General features: G+C 38.4%; 3 protein-coding genes across 6 annotated transcripts; 2 read left to right on the top strand and 1 right to left on the bottom strand.

The window, feature by feature from the left end:
• Nucleotides 1-3,126: 3,126 nt before the first annotated feature.
• On the top strand, nt 3,127-10,811 carry LOC137947901 (serine/threonine-protein kinase PBL34-like). Of its 2 annotated transcripts, none has more exons than XM_068793738.1 (6): nt 3,127-4,106; nt 4,757-5,094; nt 5,175-5,310; nt 7,946-8,085; nt 8,237-8,360; nt 10,049-10,811. In XM_068793738.1, the coding sequence occupies exons 1-6, from the start codon at nt 3,920-3,922 to the stop codon at nt 10,567-10,569; spliced, it is 1,446 nt and encodes a 481-aa protein (XP_068649839.1). In that variant the 5' UTR covers nt 3,127-3,919; the 3' UTR covers nt 10,570-10,811. The 2 variants fall into 2 exon arrangements, with proteins under 2 accessions (XP_068649839.1, XP_068649840.1); XM_068793739.1 differs by having other exon boundaries at nt 7,949-8,085.
• A 412-nt stretch (nt 10,812-11,223) lies between these two features.
• On the bottom strand, nt 11,224-15,851 carry LOC137947902 (2-oxoadipate dioxygenase/decarboxylase, chloroplastic/amyloplastic). Its single transcript, XM_068793740.1, has 7 exons — nt 15,580-15,851; nt 15,212-15,361; nt 14,901-15,116; nt 14,030-14,151; nt 13,258-13,421; nt 11,974-12,128; nt 11,224-11,579 (listed from the first exon to the last, which is right to left on the bottom strand). The coding sequence occupies exons 1-7, from the start codon at nt 15,832-15,834 to the stop codon at nt 11,484-11,486; spliced, it is 1,158 nt and encodes a 385-aa protein (XP_068649841.1). The 5' UTR covers nt 15,835-15,851; the 3' UTR covers nt 11,224-11,483.
• A 186-nt stretch (nt 15,852-16,037) lies between these two features.
• Nucleotides 16,038-20,259, top strand: LOC137947903 (hypersensitive-induced response protein 1-like). Of its 3 annotated transcripts, none has more exons than XM_068793741.1 (6): nt 16,038-16,230; nt 17,330-17,531; nt 17,848-17,968; nt 18,497-18,588; nt 18,667-18,763; nt 19,406-20,259. In XM_068793741.1, exons 2-6 carry the CDS (start codon nt 17,343-17,345, stop codon nt 19,765-19,767), a joined length of 861 nt encoding a protein of 286 aa, XP_068649842.1. In that variant the 5' UTR covers nt 16,038-16,230; nt 17,330-17,342; the 3' UTR covers nt 19,768-20,259. The 3 variants fall into 3 exon arrangements, with proteins under 3 accessions (XP_068649842.1, XP_068649843.1, XP_068649844.1); XM_068793742.1 differs by having other exon boundaries at nt 16,038-16,224; XM_068793743.1 differs by lacking the exon at nt 16,038-16,230 and adding an exon at nt 16,435-16,619.
• The last annotated feature ends 111 nt before the right edge of the window (nt 20,260-20,370 follow it).

The following is a 20,370-nucleotide window of genomic DNA, read 5'->3' on the forward strand; positions in this document are numbered from 1 at the left end:
TCAGTCCTCCCTGTGGATATGACCCTCGCTTCCCGCTAAATTACATGAACGATTCATACACTTGCAAGGTATAAAAGCCGATGTAACTAAATTTTACATCAACCACCCTCCTCTATTTTCGAACTTCCCCAAGTCGTCGCCGAGCTAGAGCTCCGACCCTCTACTTTGCTCGTTAGCCCGTTGACAGTCCTATGATGCCATCGCCAGCACCATTGTCATTGCCGTCGAGCCTCTGTTGCCCGCCTACCCTCTGCAACAAGTCATCGTCGCTCAACTACCCTGCCAGATTTTGTCGAACTTTCGTCGTCACTGCTGCATCAGAATTCCGACACTACTACTCGTCGTCGTCCACTCTGTTGGCGCCGCATGGAACCCCCCCCCCCCCCCCGCTCCCCCTGGTCTTCCTTCTCTCTTCTCTCGTCGCCGATTTACCACCAAAATTGGTCGACTCCGCTACTGCTCGGCCCTCAGCCCACAACGCCGACCGCCCCTAGCCCGCAGGCGCTGCCCTGCCCTGCCCCCCCCCCCCCCCCCCCCCCCCCCCCCCCCCCCCCCCCCCCCCCTGTCCCTTCCAGGCGCACGTACGTGCGTACTTGCACATGTGGTTTTTTTTTTTAAAAAAAAAAAATCTCTTCATCCTATCCAGACGATGCGATTCCGTCCGCCCCAACCACTGTATTTCTACTAAACAATGCAATTCCGTCTGTACCAGCAGCTTCCAGTACCACTGCTCTGCCACCTGACGATAAAATTCCGTTTGCACCAGCTACCTCCCGTGCCGCTACTTTTCCATCGGACAATGCTATTCTGTCCGCACCAGCCGCCTCCCATGCCACTGCTCTGCCACCTAACGATGAAATTCCGTCCGCACTAGCTGCCTCCAATGCCGCTGCTCTGGCACCTGACGACGATAGTCCGTCCGCACCAACCGCTTATAAATAGTTTACACCTTATCAATAATAATCACGGTAATATTATTCTTTATTCTTATTTTCTATAGTTTTAGAGGTCCACGCTGAAATCCCTATTTCAGTTGAGAGCCATAGGTTTATGTTTTTATTTGAAGCTCGAATCATTTTCATGGCCATGCTGGTACTGTACAGGAGTCCAGCCTCCGATCATTTGCCTTTTTATCTTGTGGGAATTTTTCGGAACTTTCCCTGCTCCGCCTAATCGTTAAAAAAATTTCCACATGCAAACCTCTCCAGAAGTTTCTGTGAATTCATCTCTTATATATAAGCTCCCGCGCTGCTTTTACAATTCTTTCTCCAGATGGTAAGCGGCTGAATACCGGTAGGGTTATTTGAATTTTAAAGGTCGTGCTCAGTCGTTCCACTGTTTACTGACTTTGTATCTTCTGATTTTTCGATAAGCATCGTTCTTCTGTAATTTCTAGGTGTCTACTGTTCTGCATTTTGATCGAATTTTGTACTCTGGGTTCTCTGCGTTTGAGTGTGTTTTAGTCTGTTTTTTCCTTTCAGGTGGAAATCCCTTGTACTAGAAACTCTTCGTTTCTGGGTCGATTGGACTCTGTTTCAGAGCTCTGGTTTCGGGGATTCGCTGTTGTAATTCAAAGCGGATTTCATCCTTTTTACGTTTGATTTTCGTGTTTTTTGAGTCTTGTAAGCTGCAAAGCTGCAGACGTGGTTATTATTTCATCAAACTGCTATTGAATTTCAGAAGTGTTCTTCTCCTTAGTAGCCATGAATCCAGTGGAGGAGGAAATTTCCAGGGTCAAGTTCTTCGTCGTTATCGCCACCGCAGCCAATGGAGAGGCTTCATGACGCCGGACCACTGCCTTTCCTAACAAAAACATTTGATATGGTGGATGACCCAAGTACGAATGAAGTTGTATCCTGGGGCAGAGCTGGAAATAGCTTCGTAGTGTGGCACGAACACTCCGCCACCAGTCTCCTTCCCAGATACTTCAAGCACAACAATTCCTCTAACTTTGTGAGGCAACTGAATACCTACGTAAGTGTCTCCATCTGATTTCTTCGCCGTTTAATAGACGTGGTTGTGCTTCTCAAGACTGTAAAGGCTCCGGAAGCGAAGAAGATGAAGATAACCAACAGCAATCTCTCCTGGTTTCAGGGCCCTCCCTAGTTTTCTCCACGAGTTTTCTACCAGAGTCAGTCTGTTTTATGTGGATTGGACCTTACACATGCATATGAACTTAAACTGGCTAGTGGTTAGAGCCACTCAATCATGTGTGCATCTTTGAAAAGTCCACTTTGATTACCTAACAAGTCCCATTAAAATAACAATTCCATCAATTTATAGTTAAATTTGAGATTATTGGTCAATGTTTATGTGCCAACATATTCAATGGTAGGTTACATTTTTCTATTTTTTAAACAATGATGTAATATGAAATTATTATATTTTTCTTATTGTTTTAAATAGTTTATAATTCATTTAGACTAGATGTGATACAAATGTACTAAATTTTAAATATTTGGGTATTTATATCAAATTTAAGATATGATTATCTAATACGAAAAATCATTTGGTGCGAAACATGCGAAATGATTATGATCGAACGACTGAGATAACAGTTGATTTGACGACTGAGATAGCTTTCCGCATGTTTCGTACAAAATGATTTTTCGTATTTGGGATTTTATGATGGGGTGAAATATTTTGAGAAAATCAAGATATAGATTGAACGGCTTAGATAACCGTTGATCCGACGACTGAGATAGCGTTTCGAATGACTAAGATAACTGTTGATCGGACGACTGAGATAACGTTCCGCATGTTTCGTACAAAATGATTTTCCGTATTTGGGATTTTATGATGGAGTGAAATATTTTGAGAAAATCAAGATGTGATGATGGACCCCACTATGTAGGTGGGGCCATGTTTATTTTTTTTCCCAATCATGAAATTATTAGTATGCGAGGATGTATGTGGATGTGTGCTAAGTAATAAATGATGATTAAAAATGGAAATCTTGGGAAAAGAAGGGGTAATGTTTGGACATGCCGGTCAGTGTCGGACACCCCGGCAGCAGCAGGCAATTCTTTGCTTTCCCCCTGCCCGCGCTGCCCGCGTGCCCACCTTTCTCCCCCTACTAAAAATATACCTTCCGTTTCCACGCTCCCTTCTCTGCCATGTCCCATGTTTTCTTCTTTTCTCATTTCACTCTTCCCAGCTCTCCCTGCTTTATTCGTCATCTCGATAATGGCTTAAAAGCGTGCCTGTACGGGGAACCTGGACGGTTTGATCTTCGGGCTGCCTGCCCGACCACTGGGTTGCGATTGAATTTTCTTGTTGTGGGAACAGGTGGAGGCGTTTTTTACCATCTTTTGAGCTGAGAAGAGGATTTCGGGATTTGTTTTTTTTTCTTTTGCGGTTTTTGATTTTCCGTGTTTTGGGATTTGAGGTTCTGATTTGGATTAGCTGGTGTTCGGGTGAAGTGGGTGTTATGGCTGTGGTTGAGGTTTCTCGGTCGGTGATTGGTGATAAGGAATAAAGGAAAGGATTTGGGGGATTACTGCAGTGGTTCGACGAGAGAAGTATTTTGGTGGCTTTTGGACTATCTGGGGTTTCTAAGTGTGTGTATGTCTGTGATACTTATGAAGGGCTGTGGTAAGTATCGGGCGTGATCTTCTGGTTATTATGAGAGGGTTTTAAGTTAAATTTTGGGGTTTCAGGGTGATTTTGGCTGGCGGACGCTTGGCAGTTATTCGACATCTGGGGATAGACGAGATTCTACCATATTGTTGGTAAAGACGGTTACTTGTTTACTCGGTTGTGTCGAAAGACTTGTTTCTTCAGAGCAGATTTCCCAGCATTGATAAAAGAGTCTCTTCCTTCCTGTTTCGAGTGGGTTTGTTTGCCGACATCTGATGGTTCTGCAGATTAGTGGTCTGCTGTGACATGGGTTTTGATTAACGAAGAGCATTTAGTGAAAATGGGAGCGGGGCCTGAGGCTATTCGGGTTGATAGTTGGGGGCACGTGGGCAAATCGAAAGGTCGAAAGAAGAACGATGTGGAATCTGAAGAAACTGGATGCTGGATTAAGTTCAGGTTTATAGGAAATTGCATTTCGTCGAGATCTAAAGTCGATAACTCTATCACCAGTAGCAGTACCAATTATGGTAACGCCTTTTGTAATTCATTTGATGTAAATTTAATTTTAGGGTGTATCTTGTTGCATTTTGGTAGAAGTTTGGAAAAATCGTTGGCACAAATGCGTGGAATTTTTCCTTTTTTTTTTTTTTGTCATTTGCTCAAATTGCTCCTTTTTTTGGAAGTATTTTGTGGATGGTTAGGTGATGTGCAATGACACCTATAATTTCTAAAAATTGAGTGACCACAGAATCTTGGAAACTTCTACTGTGAACTTTCATTCTATTTTGGGATAATTCCTTTTTATTCATCGGGCTTTATTTAAAAAACATATATCGGGTGGTGACTTGGTTGCCATGATGCTATGATGACTGTGAATCTATTCTTTAGGTTTTTTTTCTTCTTTTTCCTCTAAAAAGTTTTTGTGAAGAGGGAGGGGTTTATTAATTGTAGCCCATTCATTAACTGAACATTGGACCCTGCAAATGTTGTTTCATTGTTTCTGACAATGGAGGGGCAACATGTACGACATTCAACCAAATTGTATTTTGGCTTTTTTTGGACCATTATCTGATGCCTGTGTCAAATATATCCTAGAACGGATTTATTGTACTCTTTCAATTTATTCATTGAATTTTAATATTCTTATTAAAAGTGTAATTTTTTTTGCATGGGTTAGCGGAGAGTAAATCAATAAATGATGCTAGCAGAGACCAGCCAACTGCAGCAGTGGTCTCCTCGACAACCACGAGCAATGCAGAAAGTAACCCATCTACACCTAAAGTGGGTGAGGAACTGAAAGTTGCTTCTCAGCTGCGAAAATTCACATTTAATGAGCTCAAAGCTGCGACAAGAAATTTCAGACCAGAGAGTCTTCTTGGTGAGGGTGGATTTGGCTGTGTCTTTAAGGGTTGGATTGAGGAAAACGGGACTGCTCCAGTGAAGCCTGGCACGGGGCTAACTGTTGCAGTTAAAACGCTCAACCACGATGGACTTCAGGGGCACAAAGAATGGCTTGTATGTATTAATTAAATGCTTTCAGTTTAGTTATTTTTATTTTCGTTATATGGTTGTTTGACGTGTTACCTTTTTTGCAGGCTGAAGTGAATTTTCTTGGTGATCTTCTCCATCGTAATTTAGTAAAGTTGATTGGTTATTGTATTGAAGATGATCAGAGGTTGCTGGTATATGAATTTATGCCTCGAGGAAGTTTGGAAAACCATCTCTTCAGAAGTATGTTCTCGATCACTTTTTGGACCCTATAATTTATTAAATGTCCATTTCTGGATATGTTATCCTGTTGGTTAAGTTTAGGCATTCTTTTTTTTTTTCTTGTGCGGACTTGATATATTATCTTCGTTTGAACATACCATACCAAAAGAAAAAAAAGAATTATTGTTTGAAATTGGCAATTTTAATAATACATTGATAGTATGAGCAGTGAGGCCTGAATATTTTCTGCATCTATTTCTTGCCTGCTCTGCCTCACATCTTCCAAATTTTCTTCTTTTCTGATTGTTTTCTCATGATCTATCTTACTGGCGAACCCCTCTGCTGTGGGTGCCATTTGTGCTATTTTTAGTGCGATTTTTGTGAATAGTTTTTGGCTCACACATGCGAGAAGCTCTTAAAGGATCAAATAGACTGATTTGGAAGTTGACCTTGTAAGTTCCGCTGAGGTTTTTCTTTTGCCACCACATGACGCTAGACTATTAAAGGCAGTTATATTTGGTAACTTATATGCAGTGCAGAGCTTGTAATGGATGAACGAATCTAACTGGGATTTGAAGTACGGAAATCAGGTTTTAAGTAACTAGCAGCATCTATATCCCCAAATTAATTCTATTGGAATTCAAAGGCTTGGATGTTCTTATGCCAATCTGGAAGTGAATAGATATAGATACTATGCATCAAATGTTATTGTGATTTTGTTAATTTATTATTTGGATCATTGAAATAATCTTGGAGTTAAGGAATAAGTGTTTCTCAATTTTTTTTGCCTATCTTATGCAAAACAGTTGTCTTAGACTATTGTCCAAAGTGCTGAACCGCTGTACATTTACAAATCTTTTAGTATCATATGAAGATCGGTTAATGAATGCAGACTTATTTAGTTCCTTGATTTGGATTTCATTGCTTTGAAGAGTTATATTCACCTCGCTAGCACTTCAGTTTTTCCTGACAAGGTTTGCATAACCTAAGCCCTTTTGATTCGCAGGTGAGTTTTGGTGACATTGTTACAGTAATTGAATCTTATATATATTTACAATGAGTTCACAGGTGTTGGGATATTTGGGGAAAGGGTCGTGTGTGTGATCTATTTATGTAGAAAAAACAAAAGGAAAAATGACACTTACGGTCAATTTCTCTTTTCTTTAACGTCTGGCTTTAAGCTGAAGACTCGAATCATATTTTCTTGGTTTTTCAACCTCATATGTGCTTGTGGACTTAGAATTAGTATTTTAAATGTTGTTTTATGATAAATAGGTATCCAGATATGAAAAGGGAGGAAAGGAGGTGTGGCTGCAATGATTTTGAGAAGGATTATTTTTTTTCCTTGAGACCACAGAGATTGAGCACACTCTTGATGCTAATTAACCACCTTTAAAAAAGGTCAAACCAGGTTTTATAAGAGGAAAAATATGACAACATGAAGAATATTGTATTGAAACGTCTTCTGATTAGTTCCTGGTCAACGTTCTGGCATTATTTTGTTCTGTTTATCATCATTAAATTTGCTAGATGGTGACCACTAAATTATGTTTCTTATTGTATATTTTATCTTGAAGCTGATTGTTGTCATGAATTCTGGCTGTTATATCCATCTGTGGTTTTCCTTTCTCTTCTTTAAATTGAGGCTATATGTTCCGTGGAATTTTGATTTTTTGTTCTCTGTTGGTACAATTTTATTTCCTTTTCCAAACTTCTGGGCCCCCACATTGCTGCAATAACATGGGATATCTGGAATGAGCGCAATAGAAGGGTCTTTGAGGACAAGCAAACTTCCTTAGGAGGAATCACTGAAAAGACAATGCATTGCATCCTTTTTTGGATGAGCGAATTAAAAGATACTTCCTTCTTACCCAGCTCAATCATTAAGAGGAATTGGTGATCAATCTTTCAGTCAACCCTGCACCACATAGTTCAGCCGATCACATGGGTTCCTCCTTCAGTGAACTGATAGAAACTTAACTTTGACTGCAATTCTAGGGGGAGTCCCTAGGCCCGCAGGTGGTGGAGGTGTGGTCAGGGACTCGGATGGTGTAGTTCTTCTTGTTTCCTCTGCGGCAGAGCTTAGGGTTCTCCTGCAGGGGCTCAGATTATATTTTGAGAGGTTCATGATCCCCTGGTTGTTGAAGGAGACTTGGTTTTAGTTATATCATAGCCATCAGGGCAAAATCCTCCCCTTAGTAGTTTTTTGGATTATTACGATGAAATCGAGGACATCACTAGATCCAGACACTTGTTGGCAGCATGTCCTTAGAAGCGCCAATGAAGTGGCTGGTAGTTTTTGCTAGGGATGGGAATCACCCACCAGCACCTCGCTATCAGAACTTCCCTCCCTTTATGATGTCTTGTTTTCTTATTGTTTCTTTTGTACCCCTGTTTTCTTTTTGCTTTTGTTCTTCAGATGTATTGCCCCCTTATTGTACTTTCTTTGCCCTCTTTAGGCCTTCTTAATGAATTCTTCTCATTGTTTTTGCAAAAATAAAAATAAAAAATCTTTCTCCTTTCTTATTCAATTAACATCTCTGGCCCAAAATTATCATTGCAGGACCTGTTTGTGACTTACTTTACAGTTACTTTTTTTCCCCTTCTTTTGCGCATGATAATTAATCTTCTACGGTACCAACCATTTTATACACAGAAGGGTCCCTGCCACTTCCATGGTCTATCAGAATGAAAATTGCTCTTGGTGCTGCAAAGGGTCTTGCTTTTCTTCATGAGGAAGCTGAAAGACCAGTTATATACCGTGATTTCAAAACCTCCAATATCCTGTTAGATGCGGTATGACTTGCTGAGGAGATCTCATTGCTTACATGTAGTTTTGTGGGGTGAATAGTTTTTTGCTTTATGCAGAAGAGATCTGCCAGTATAAGGCATTTAGGTCTTTTTTTCTGTTGCCATTAGCCATTACTATATGTCTAACCTTTTGCAGGATTATAATGCCAAACTATCTGATTTTGGACTTGCTAAAGATGGTCCTGAGGGCGATAAAACTCATGTTTCCACTCGTGTGATGGGCACATATGGCTATGCTGCTCCAGAGTACGTGATGACAGGTAAGCATATGATTAATTTACTTCATCAGCTTTGGCTTCATCAAAATAATATTCTATGACATCAAGTTTCTGAAGCTTCTTTAGCTAATAAGTTGGGGATTCTGACCAAATAAGAAAAGAGCATTGGAGAGAATGTTAGACGATATTTATTTGTTGGTTTGCTTCTGTATTTGTGTATCTTGTGTGTGATACTGGCTTCCTGTCACTAGGAAGCTAGTTCTCTTCTAATCTAATCTCTTTAAAAAATTACTTTCTGGCTGAAAAAGAGTACATTCATGCTACTTTCTTTTGAACTTATAAGCAGTATTCTTTTTTTTTTTTCCCTTTGTACTTGATCGGTGTATTTGGATCATATGAAAAGAATCTTACTTGGTACTATTCTTTGGTGATAACGTATGGAATCATCCTGCTTATTGTATTTTTTTATAATCTTTTGTTGAAATCCTATCAACTGCCTAAGTTTATTGCCAGGTACAGATAGATCTCTCCTTTCTGTTGCCAGCTAGATTCTGTGAATGAGTTTCATCTTAGTTGGTGGATTCCTGAAATGGAAACAAACTTGTAGGGTGAATTGAAAGTCAATGGTTTTATCTTTAAGCTCTTTAATCCTCCTGAATTAATGGGACAAATTAGAGTCCTCAATGCTAGGATAATAATCTAAAATATGCACACGTACTGAAGGTCGTCAATGAATTAAGCATGACCTTGAAGAATGTGCAAGGCGTATGGGCTGCAGAAATTAGATTATATGAGACTAATGCCAAGACCTCAAAGAAAAAGAAGAAAAGATAGACTTCAATTTCAAGGAATATGCACAAGTCCAATATATATATATGTATATAGGAAGACCAACTAAGAGATTGTGCATTGTGATGGCAAATTACCCTTACGAAGAAATCTTTGCCTTGAAAAGGATGTTCTGTGACGCCTTCATATATCCTTACCCTCTAATTACTTCTATGCTTAAAAATAGCATCATCCGCTTGATGATGCTTTTGAAAGCTAATCCATCCAATGATATGTTTGTATTTAGATTAGAGGCCTATCTAAACTAATTTATTATGTTTTTGGACAGAACCTTATCCCAATTATGTTGACAATGGGCACATTCTACTTGCTCTCATTGTTCGGTTATCCTTCTTCATGTCCATCCCAACCATTTCTAGCCATGTCAATATCTTTATATTTAACTATTTTGGTGGTATATCTGATTACTGGCCCCAAACCTTTTAACTGTGCCCTATCAGCATGAAAAAAAAAGCAAACATAAATCATTTTGAATGTTTCTTTCTGATTGTCTGATTTATGAGTGCTACTACATGTTTTCTAATGAGCTCATTGCTATTTCTCTTTCCTAGTTTTCCTACAAATTCTAAATGTTCTCACTTCTGCTACCCTCCCTCTTTGTTAATTAAAAGTATAGCTTAATATGGTAGTCAAATTTAGAAACCATTAATGGAGCATATTCTGGTTAACCCCTCTGATCTATGTACGTAATGTTATGATATGGCCAATAGTAGGAAGGTAGGTTCTTAAGGTAAAAGCTCTCTTTCTAATTTCTTCAAATATAAATTAAAAGAGAGCATGATAGGTAAGCTTACTTTGTCATTGCATGAAGTGAGTCTGTTTAGTGTCTAATTTGTCTCAAAGCAGTGAGAAATCTCCATGAAGTAATTCTTCCTCCTCAGGGCATCTGACATCAAGGAGTGACGTCTACAGTTTTGGAGTGGTTCTTCTTGAAATGCTTACTGGTCGAAGATCCATGGATAAGAATCGGCCAAATGGGGAGCACAACCTGGTAGAGTGGGCGCGCCCACATCTTGGAGAGCGGAGGCGTTTCTTTCGCCTCATAGATCCACGCCTGGATGGGCATTTCTCAATCAAAGGAGCACAAAAAGCTGCTCAGCTGGCTCACCATTGCCTCAGCAGAGATCCAAAAGCCAGACCATTAATGAGCGAAGTTGTTGAAGCCCTCAAACCTCTGATAAACCTCAAGGACATGGCCAGCTCCTCATATTACTTCCAGACCATGCAAGCAGAGCGAACAGGAGCGAACTCCAACCCAAACTCAAGAAACGGAGTCAAGATACAAGGTGTAATGGTGAGAAATGGACAACAGCCAATGAGGAGCCTTTCAAATGGATCACATGCTTCTCCTTACCACCACCACCACCACCAATCTCCTAAGCCTAATGGTAAACTTCCTTGACATGGCTTAGGTCAAGTTTTTCATTTTTTGTTCTTATGGGAATTTGGTTTTCTGTAAGAGCTGCACAAATTGTGGGGAGTCTGTTGATTTGCGGTGATGTGTCTTTGTTGATGTTTTTGGGGCTTCAAAGAGGTGGCTGCTGTAGAGGAGAGAGAGGCAAATGAGATGTTGGGAGCCACCTGATGTTTCATAATCTTTTATTTGAAAATATAACCCTGAAGAAAACTTAATATTGTTGTCTATATTTTGTTCTGATGATAGCAATCTGTCAAATAGTGGATTCTCCAAAGCTGAACAAGGCAGATAAAAACTTTTAAGACTAATTAATTATTTCTTTTGATCATTATCATAAGCGTAGCTTAGGAAAATTTTTCGAAAAATGCAATTGAAGATAGATATGTAAACTATAAAGCGCCAAAAATTCTTTTTTTAATCAACTATCCATGATTATCTAAACCAATTTTATGTGTACCTGCTGCTGCCTAAGTAGAATCTTGCTCAAGTAAAGTTGCTGCAAAGCGAATCTAGTTGCTACATAGAAATCAGTTCAGCCATAATAGGAGAGCTTGTTTTCCTTGCTTTAATTTTTAGGTAAAAATAAAATAAAATGGTAAAAGATGCAAATATTCTTTTTGGGAAAAAAAAAGAACAGAGTTTCAACTCAGACCAACCATCAATCATGAGAAAGCTTTGTCCAGTTTTCAAGCAAATTTCTGCTTTATTTATGAACATGAGACAGCAATTACATGCATAGGAAACATAGGAAACATACAATTTACCAAGAGAAAAGCCCCAAAGTCCTCGAGGATGTTTTCTTTGGGTGGAAGGATCTGTTTGGCGTGCTCCTCAGTATGTTTCAGTGGCTTACCAGATGACGAGCTAAAGCTAATGACTTCTATGGCTATGGAATATTATCAACCCTTCATGCTTAGTTGGTCCTTGGAAGTGCTCTCGAAAATCTTATCTGCATTTCCTACTTCGAAACCATCACGTCTATGAAACTCCTTTATCTGCAAATTTCAAGAAGACAGCATATGCGTAAAAGGTACAAGAGCTCGCAACAGGAATGTTTACTGGAAAGGAACGAATAAAAAATAAAAATGGATAACTGATCAAACATAATATAAAAGATCGAGATGGGGAAAACCAAGCCAATTCTCCACTAACTAACAAGATTCAGGTAAGATAGTTCGCTGAGCAGCTAACAGACTTTGAAACTTTGTTATACCAAAATTCAAACGGATTTGTGCAGAAGCCAAATAAAAGATAATAAAAATCCTTGTCCATCTATTTTACTGGGCACTAAATATTCAGACTGGCTGATCACACTAGGCCATCCAGGTCAACTTCACAACATTCAAATCCTATGTCCTAAGCTTTTAAGTGGTTAAGAAGAAATCCTACCTCTTCTTCAGGTAAGCTTTTGTATGGAGCCAAAACAAGACGTTCTGCAAATTCAATATAGCAACAAGGTACAGTTTCAATGGTCCCATCAGCGAAATGAAAAGCTGTAGAATCTGCCACCGTTGAACTTTGCAGGAGTAGGCCATCCGGACTCACTATTTATTACAGCAAAAGAAACATAGAAGTCAGAAGTTGGTCATTCTATCCCTACTCCATCTTAAACAAACTTATGTCCACACCTAAGGTAAAAACAGTGCCAGTGGAAGCAAATGACATCATTAATAAACAAGGAGCAGTGACTAGAGGAATTCTCTCTAATAAAGTCAATTAGTTAAAATGTTTAAGTAGTCCAGTAAACAGCGCTTATGCAAGACTTTACAGTCCAGATTATTGAGGAAACTGGTGCCAGTACGTAAAGTCACTCGAATTACCAAGAGCAAGTGCATCACAGGCTCACGGCACCCAGAAATAGAATAGCCTATTTTATTCTAGATTTTCTTTTGGATCGTCAATAAGGTCATATTGCCTTTACTTTAAATTCTGATGCTACTAGAGTTTTAAATATTGTACAAAACTTCTATTTTGAAGCATACTTAAGGAGCTCTTAGAGAGGCTCAAACTAGAGACAGAATGAAACTGGGAGAACTTCTAAAGCAGGAATTTGCTTTTCTGGACACCTGGTAAGGAGGTCCATGGAAATACCCAATTAGTTTAGATCTGTGCTGATAACAGTTGTTTTAGTAGTGTGAAATCCACGTTCAAAAAATTGTCCCTTACTCTCAAGGAGAAGAAGTCACAGCAAAGGAACTTCAGAAAAGTAGCCTCCATAAAACATTCAGATTCTAATCTCACTGCAGAGCACAAATAAAAACAGAGCTTTTGTCGTGTAACAAGTCAATAAGACAAGAATGCTAGTTCATTCCTATGAACTGAAATTTGATGACATGAAGAAAAATTCATATTTTACATTGTGCGTTCAGATCAATGGCAGACATAAACATTCATAATCAGCTAATGTCAAGGATGCCACTATATTTAATTTCCCTAGATCAGAGATTACAGAGTAAATTAAACTCAAACTCAAAATAATAACACCTAAGAGTCAATAGATTAAATTGAAAACAATAATCAATATATGATTAGGAAAGGTGATGCAAAGAACCCAAAAAAAAAAAGAAAAAAAAAGCAGGAGTATTCAAGGAAACAACTGTTAATATATGCTTAACTAATCTTTGCAGAAGAGATTATTAAACATAAAGTATCAGGAAAAAGTTGAGCAAAGACCTTTTAGAACTCCGCCTTCAGAGTTGAGTTTGAACCCACTGTCTTCTATAAACTTGTTGAGGCTATGAATATCTCTAATGGCTGACCTTAACCTATGAGTTGAGATGGTCGCGTGGTTCAATGCGTAACCATTAACAAGAGTCCAGGCTGCATATTCGCTTTCCCTGCAGATGCACCAATGAACAGAAAAGTGTATGTCTAAATCAAATTCTGGTAATTCCTTTATATCAAACCATTTATAATGCTATTTATATTTATATTTAAGCAGGGGGAAAACCAGTAGATGAAATGTAATGAGCTCTAAGTTCAATCCTGATAAATATCCTCTTCTTCAACAAATTTTTTTACTAAAGAGCTCTGTTTGCCTATCTAAATAGAAACTCAACAACGAAAGTACGAAAAATTATCATAAGAAAAAACAAACTAAATTTTGATTATTGAGTCAAGACCTGGCTTCAGGAAATTGTGCTCTCCAATACCAACACAGAACCAAATACTTGAGAAAATGAATAGACACAGAGTGGTTTCAGAATTATTCCAAAACAATAAGGTGTGTATCCTCACAAGAATTCCTAACAGCTAGTTACCTTTCTTCCATTGCAATTTCTAGTTTTTATTTAAATACTCTTGCTTTTATCAGGACAATTAATCAAAAAGAAAAAAGACCAATCATCAAAATCAATCTAAACATCAAAGAGTAACATTAAATCTGATAGCAGGGTACATATCTCAGTTCATAAAAATGGAGAAATCCAATGCCCAAAAAGGATACCTGGATAATTCTTGGTAGTCAGAGTACGAGGGCTTCTCCCATGTTAAACATCCTAAGGCACTTGCTAGGGCAGCATGTTTGCTTGCATCACCAGACACTTTGGTATATTTCCTAATTATTTCCTGCATGTAGGAAAACCCAAGGATCATAAAGTAGACCTCCAAAATATAAAACTTAAAATTTCAAAATTATACAATATTTTCTTGTAGAAGAAAGTAAGCCTCATGCTAGCACAAAGACACATGCACTACCAAAATAATTTCATACCTCATTTTTTTTAGTTGAAACACAAAGACTTGAAGAAGCTAACACAAGAATGGGTCAGCAGATGACAGACGAGAATGCACGAAAAGACTCGGGAGTTGAATTCTTAACTAAGTTGGGATAGATCTTCTGTGACGATGACATAATGCTTTGTGCATGTGCTTTGTTTACTTGCACAGAAAAAAATCACTTAAACCATTTGATCAATTTGGGTAGTCAACAAATATACGTAAATAAGTAACTCAGAAATACATAAAGCTTCTTCATACTGAAAAGAAAACCATATTTGAAGTCTAAATACCTAAAATACATTTTTAATTTGGAAATTTTTTGACTTTTAGTTCTCTTACTAAACTTTATTAAAGATTCTTTCTTGAACACAATTGATTAAAAAAAAACACATAGATCTTTCCTTTTGTTACATTGTATCAGTTAATCCCCCCAAAACAAAGTAAAGTGAAAACTAAGTTTCTTAGTAATTTAAATTTGGGGATATCCTAAAACATGCTGATTTAAATTCATATTCTACAGTATCCGACCAGTTTACAGCTGAATAGTCAAACTTATATCAATTATCAGTTGGATACCAAGAGTTCTTGAAGCCTACCTGCGCTTTGGAGCTCATCTCGTCCACAAGCAGCTCTGAAATAAATATTCTTGGAAGAGGCCCATCAATGCCGGTTCCATTACCAGATTGAAGAATATCAGGAGGACTGAACCACAGGGCTTTCAACTTTTTGGCAGGAAATCTCAATTCATCCCGCTGGGTATAGCCAAACTCGCGAAAAAAGTTGGCCATGGAGTCTATCCCATGACCATCTATCTGCATTAAATGTATACAAGAAGTTAATTAAGTGTAGACAACATAAACCGAAAAACGAAATAAAGAAAAGAGCTGAAAATAGTCATTGGTTTTACCCCAAAAGTTCTGAAAGCAAAATGGTCATAGCAAATATGATCACCATCGTGAACACGAACAAGATCCAGAATAGCTTTTGCAGTAGGGTTTCTGCTCAAATAATCTTTCTCCATACTTGAGAGCACACTCCTAAAGAATGATCCAGCAGTCTGAAAATGCATCAAACCATGTAAACCAAACAATAAAGACAGAACATAACTAGCGAAAATAAATTGACCAGGAGATAGTAAATCGTGATCGCCACGAATCATATACACAAAACGGGTACAAGAGTGACGAGACCAAGATCTATCATTAAGAAAATGCACATTAAATTATTTAAAAGAATAATAACGAGAGCGGGAGGGAGGAAACGAGAGAATTTCACCTGCTTGGAAGAACATGTTAACTCATCCATCTTCTGCGATCCAGAAGCAAAGCAAAAGCTCCGCTTTTGGGTCGAATCCTGCCGGAGTTTCAATCTCAAAGGAAAACCGGAAACAGGAGCAGATGAAGAGAAGGAAAAAGACATGGAATGACCAGAGAGAAGTGACCGGCTTCTGTTGGGAGCACAGAAGTGGAGAATCGAAGAAATCCTAGACGCCTCCATTGATCGATCCAATGGGTGGAATTCACTCAACATACGAGGTTGAAGCAGCTGACGCTCATTTGGCCCTTTATATAGTAATATGATGACACGTGTTCATCAAAAGTAATGACACGAGTGTACAGCCATTTCTTCTGTACTTTACCCGGTTGAGACGCCATCATCTCTTCGGACGCCGTAATCGCTGACGTGGAAATGTTGCCGTAGAAGTTAGAGCGTAGAACACGTTTCAGCTTCTACTGGGGAGAGGGAGTCTTTGTGCCTGGTCCCCACTAATGGAAGAATTGGCTGTTTTTATGACACCCAAATCTCTTTCAGTGCAAATGATTCTCTCTTCTTTAGACTCCTGACATTCTTTTTATCACTCAGAAATCAGAAATCACATGCCGATTCTTCTTTTGCGGGGTTCTGTTTTTTACGGAGCTTGTGAGTGTACGCTTCTTGGTCATTGATTTTCTTTTTATTCCTGATTATTTTTTTGATTATTGGCCTTTTATTATCGTGGTGAACTGGTGCTTCCTGTAAAAGGAAGACTATCTTAAATTTATGGAGAGAGCTGCGGGAGGTCTCTTTGCCGGTGTCTATTGTTGTCATTAACTGATTGATGTCTTCCGCCTAAATTTTCTGTAGTAGTAATTTGTTGACGGCAATTTCGTGTGTCTTTGCTACCAGTCTATAGTATTTCTGAATATCTGAAGAAGCCATTCACCGAAATCTTCTATGGACAAATAGCTATAATTGCAGGCTTGCAGCCCTTCTATTCTTTAGATTTTGTATGACGTGAAAGCAGCTTTTGGGTGTTCAAATGAGAGAGGAATAAGGTTCGGTTTTGGGGGATTTTATCCCTGAATTTGAAAAGAAATAAAGCATTGGTATTTGTATGTTAGCTTATGTTTGATTTTAGAGGGAACAAAATGCAAAGCATTGTCATTGGGAGATTTGGGAGAACTCGTTACTCGGACGGCAAAGATTAGAAAAGCAGGGATTTAAGGAAGATAATTGAGAACATTTGAAGCAGAAAATTGAGAAATTTTAAATTAAAGAGAGAGAGAGAGAGAGAGAGAGTTTGTACAAGGGGAAGAAGAGAGTGGTTGTTAAAAGATTAAAGCATCTCAGGTATCCACACATATGAAAAAAAGATCTAGGTATTGATTAAGGGTTCAGGAAACAACTTATTACCATTTTATCTCTTCTTTGAGGGGTTTACGTAAAAGATATGGTCACTCTTACATTTTTCCTAAAACGTTTGTTGGAAGGTGATTTTTCTGAATCTTGGTTACAGTCAAGTATCCTCTTATGGAAAAAGATCAGCAGATTTTTTTTTTTATTGAATTTTATATACTTTTCTTTTTGTAATGACAGGATAGATAACCACTCTAACCTTTGGCTATAAATGACTTGATCCTTGATTTGCAGTGTTATCCTTGCACAGATAGAAAAATTGGTTTGAAGAAAGCCTCTGTAGAATATAATTCAAGGGAGGGAGAAGGGAGTTTTTCATGTGTGTCATTTTTTTTCCTTTTACCTGCAGAAAACAGGCAACAATGGGGCAACTGTGTGGCTGCTTAAAAGTAGATCAATCAACTTTAGCCATCAAAGAAACTTTTGGGAAATTTGAGGAGGTGCTTAAGCCTGGATGCCATTTTGTGCCCTGGTGTTTGGGGAGAACTGTGGCTGGGCGTCTGTCTTTGCGTGTGCAACAACTTGATGTTCGATGTGAGACCAAAACTAAGGTGCTCAATTCTCTTTGTCTGAGTTCTTTATGTTTCAATATGACTGCAAAGATCCAGTGATATGTTCCTCAGGTCAAATCAAGTAGCTTACTCGTCTTTAAATCATTTTATTTTTATCTTTTCATCAGAAGCAACTCAGTAAATAAAATAGAAGAATGAAAGCAAATAATAAAAGCAAAACAATTCTGGGTCTGCATTGTCATTCCTGCGACCTTGTTGCAAGTGGCATTTGAGAACAGCCTTAGAGCATTTTAGTGCTAGTGAAGAAATTAACTTTCTGGTTACTTATTTATCTATTGTTCTCTTGGCTTTCCAGGATAATGTATTTGTGAATATTGTGGCCTCCATTCATTATTGTGCTATGGAAAACAAAGTATATGATGCTTTCTATAAACTCAGCAATACAAGGCAACAAATCCAAGCTTATGTCTTTGATGGTAAAAACCTGTAAGCCTGTACTTCAGATATATATCATTTTGAAGTTTGAATTCAGACACTGTTCTCCCTTATTGTTGTTGAAGTCCTAAGAGTACATACCACTATAGAAAGAGAACTCCTATTTCTATATTCACATATTTTGTTCCATGCACGTGCTTTATCTGGACCATTTGAAACAAGCTAATATAAAAAAATATTTGAGCTCTTCATGCTACATAATCATATTGATTCCTTTGTTGCCCATTATCAGTTATTGTTAATTTTTCACTCTTCCATTAATTTTTTAGTTGATCTAGAAATGTATCATCACCATCAGAACCTTTCCCTAGCTATGTTGGAGTTAGATTTTGAGTGATACATTAATACATTGACCTGTGTGATCGGTGTCATTCTTCAGTCTTTGTTCATTGAAGTTTCAAAACGAAAAGCAATCCGAGCTGTTCTTACATTATATATGCATTCTTGGTTACACATCTAGACAAACAGCTATTCTTCATTATGGATTAACTCTGGGCTTGTTGCTTTAGTTATAAGGGCTAGCATTCCAAAGCTGAACTTGGATGAAGTGTTTGAGCAAAAGAATGAAATAGGAAAAGACGTAGAAAGTGAGCTGGGAAAGGTATTTACCATTGTGCTGATTTTTATCATCAATTTCTCATACCACATAATTACCATAAAACTAACTTTTCTCTAACAGGTTATGACAGGTTATGGGTACAAAATTATTAAATCACTTATTGTTGACATTGATCCAGCTGAGCTTGTGAAGAAATCAATGAATGATATCAATGCAGGCAAGTCTCTGTGTGGGTACAGTATATAGGTGCACATTTAGACCTTTTTTCTAGATTGTTATTGGGAAATCATAATATGCTAGTAATATATGAAAAGAACCAAATGAGTGTGCTCTGTAGAAGGCCATTTGGCACCATCGGTGAGGGGCAAGGAGCATACCAACACTTGGTGGTTCCCAATTACTTCACTGGGTCTCACCTTATCATCTTCCAATGGGGCTGGACGCTTTTCCACCAGAATGCATGTTCTTGCTCCTTAAGCTTCTAATTGTTTTTCATTGTGGCACTCAAATTTCCCTTTGTGGGAGCAATCACTTTGGACACCTCAACTGAGGTTAATAATACTGAAATATATTATCTTCTTCATATGCCAGTTTAACTGATATCTTGAATGGCGATGATGTGGTGGGTTCTAAATACCTTTTCCTAAAGCCTATGTCATGGGTGGTGTAATTGTTTCGGCATTCAATGATAACTGACAAAGTACTAGTTCCTGTGCGTGCTATCTATAAATCTTTCAGTTGAGAAATTCAAGGCCAGTTTAACACCATATATTAGTTTGTCAGTGTGATTGCTTTTGTTTCTTTGATCCATTATCAATGTGATTGCTAAACCAAAACAACGGTGATTGGTGACTAACAGCTATGAGGCTAAGGATTGCTGCAAATGAGAGAGCAGAAACTGAAAAGATCTTGCAAATTAAGAGAGCTGAGGCAGAAGCGGAGGCCATGTACTTGGCAGGATTGGGTGTAGCTCGGCAGAGGCAGGCCATCATTGACGGTCTGAGAGACAGTGTGCTAACTTTTGCTGAGTCTGTTTCAGGCACATCATCTAAGGATGTGGTGGACATGGTCCTCGTGACCCAGTATTTTGACACCATGAAGGAGATTGGGGCATCCTCGAGAGCTTCATCTGTGTTTGTTCCTCACGACCCCGAAGCAGTTGAGGACATTGCCTCACAGGTGAGAGATGGCCTCCTGCAAACCAGAAACTGTCAGCAGTAGCAGATCAGCGAGTCACACCATTATTCTCATCATCACCTCCAGTTGGATAAGTAAATAGCAAATAGGAGAGGGAGAATTTGTGTTGGTTCACTATTTTTCTCTTCTTGGTTAGTAGGTGCAGTTGAGTACATAAGCACTAGTTGTATCACATTCTGTGAATGGTTCTGCCAAGATAGCTGAGTTGAAATCATCTTGTTTGCTCTGATTATATTATGCTTGAGAAGATCGTGTTTAGGAAAGTCTAATCCTAGCACTCCATTTGAAGTAATGTGTTCTTTCAAGAGGTCACCTTTGATGATTGATGAGAGCCAGGGGACAGTTTTTTATCTTACCCTGTGAAAGAAACTGGAAGCTGTATGGTTAGAATTGTCTTTGGCAATGGTGATATGTGTTAATGTTTTTGTCCAGTTTCCTGTTTGAATTGATTCTTCTCAGAAGATGGTTTCACACATTCGAAAGATACGTCAGAGACTTTCATTGGATGAAACTTGAGTAATGGAGATATTTTCCTTTGGAAAAAGAAAAAGAATCCTTATTTTTTACTTATTATTGCGGTGGACCCTGCAAGCAACTATTTTTCTTGCTCTTTTTCTTTTTTTGGAA

Source organism: Aristolochia californica, unplaced genomic scaffold, assembly GCF_029961685.1.
Source record: "Aristolochia californica isolate CCGP_79_NKW_82.1479 unplaced genomic scaffold, dmAriCali1.0.hap1 SCAF_13, whole genome shotgun sequence".
Taxonomy (NCBI): Eukaryota; Viridiplantae; Streptophyta; class Magnoliopsida; order Piperales; family Aristolochiaceae; genus Aristolochia; species Aristolochia californica.

Excerpts from the sequence above, each read along its gene's own strand:
- LOC137947903 (XM_068793741.1), top strand. The coding sequence starts at position 17,343 with ATGGGGCAACTGTGTGGCTGCTTAAAAGTAGATCAATCAACTTTAGCC. Across the intron at positions 17,532-17,847 it reads GATGTGAGACCAAAACTAAG|GATAATGTATTTGTGAATAT; the intron begins GTGCTCAATTCT and ends TTGGCTTTCCAG. Across the intron at positions 17,969-18,496 it reads CCAAGCTTATGTCTTTGATG|TTATAAGGGCTAGCATTCCA; the intron begins GTAAAAACCTGT and ends TTGTTGCTTTAG.
- LOC137947901 (XM_068793738.1), top strand. The coding sequence starts at position 3,920 with ATGGGAGCGGGGCCTGAGGCTATTCGGGTTGATAGTTGGGGGCACGTG. Across the intron at positions 8,086-8,236 it reads CCAATATCCTGTTAGATGCG|GATTATAATGCCAAACTATC; the intron begins GTATGACTTGCT and ends AACCTTTTGCAG. Across the intron at positions 8,361-10,048 it reads TCCAGAGTACGTGATGACAG|GGCATCTGACATCAAGGAGT; the intron begins GTAAGCATATGA and ends CTTCCTCCTCAG.
- LOC137947902 (XM_068793740.1), bottom strand. The coding sequence starts at position 15,834 with ATGTTGAGTGAATTCCACCCATTGGATCGATCAATGGAGGCGTCTAGG. Across the intron at positions 12,129-13,257 it reads TGAAGGCGGAGTTCTAAAAG|TGAGTCCGGATGGCCTACTC; the intron begins GTCTTTGCTCAA and ends TGTAATAAATAG. Across the intron at positions 11,580-11,973 it reads AAAGCTTACCTGAAGAAGAG|ATAAAGGAGTTTCATAGACG; the intron begins GTAGGATTTCTT and ends TGAAATTTGCAG.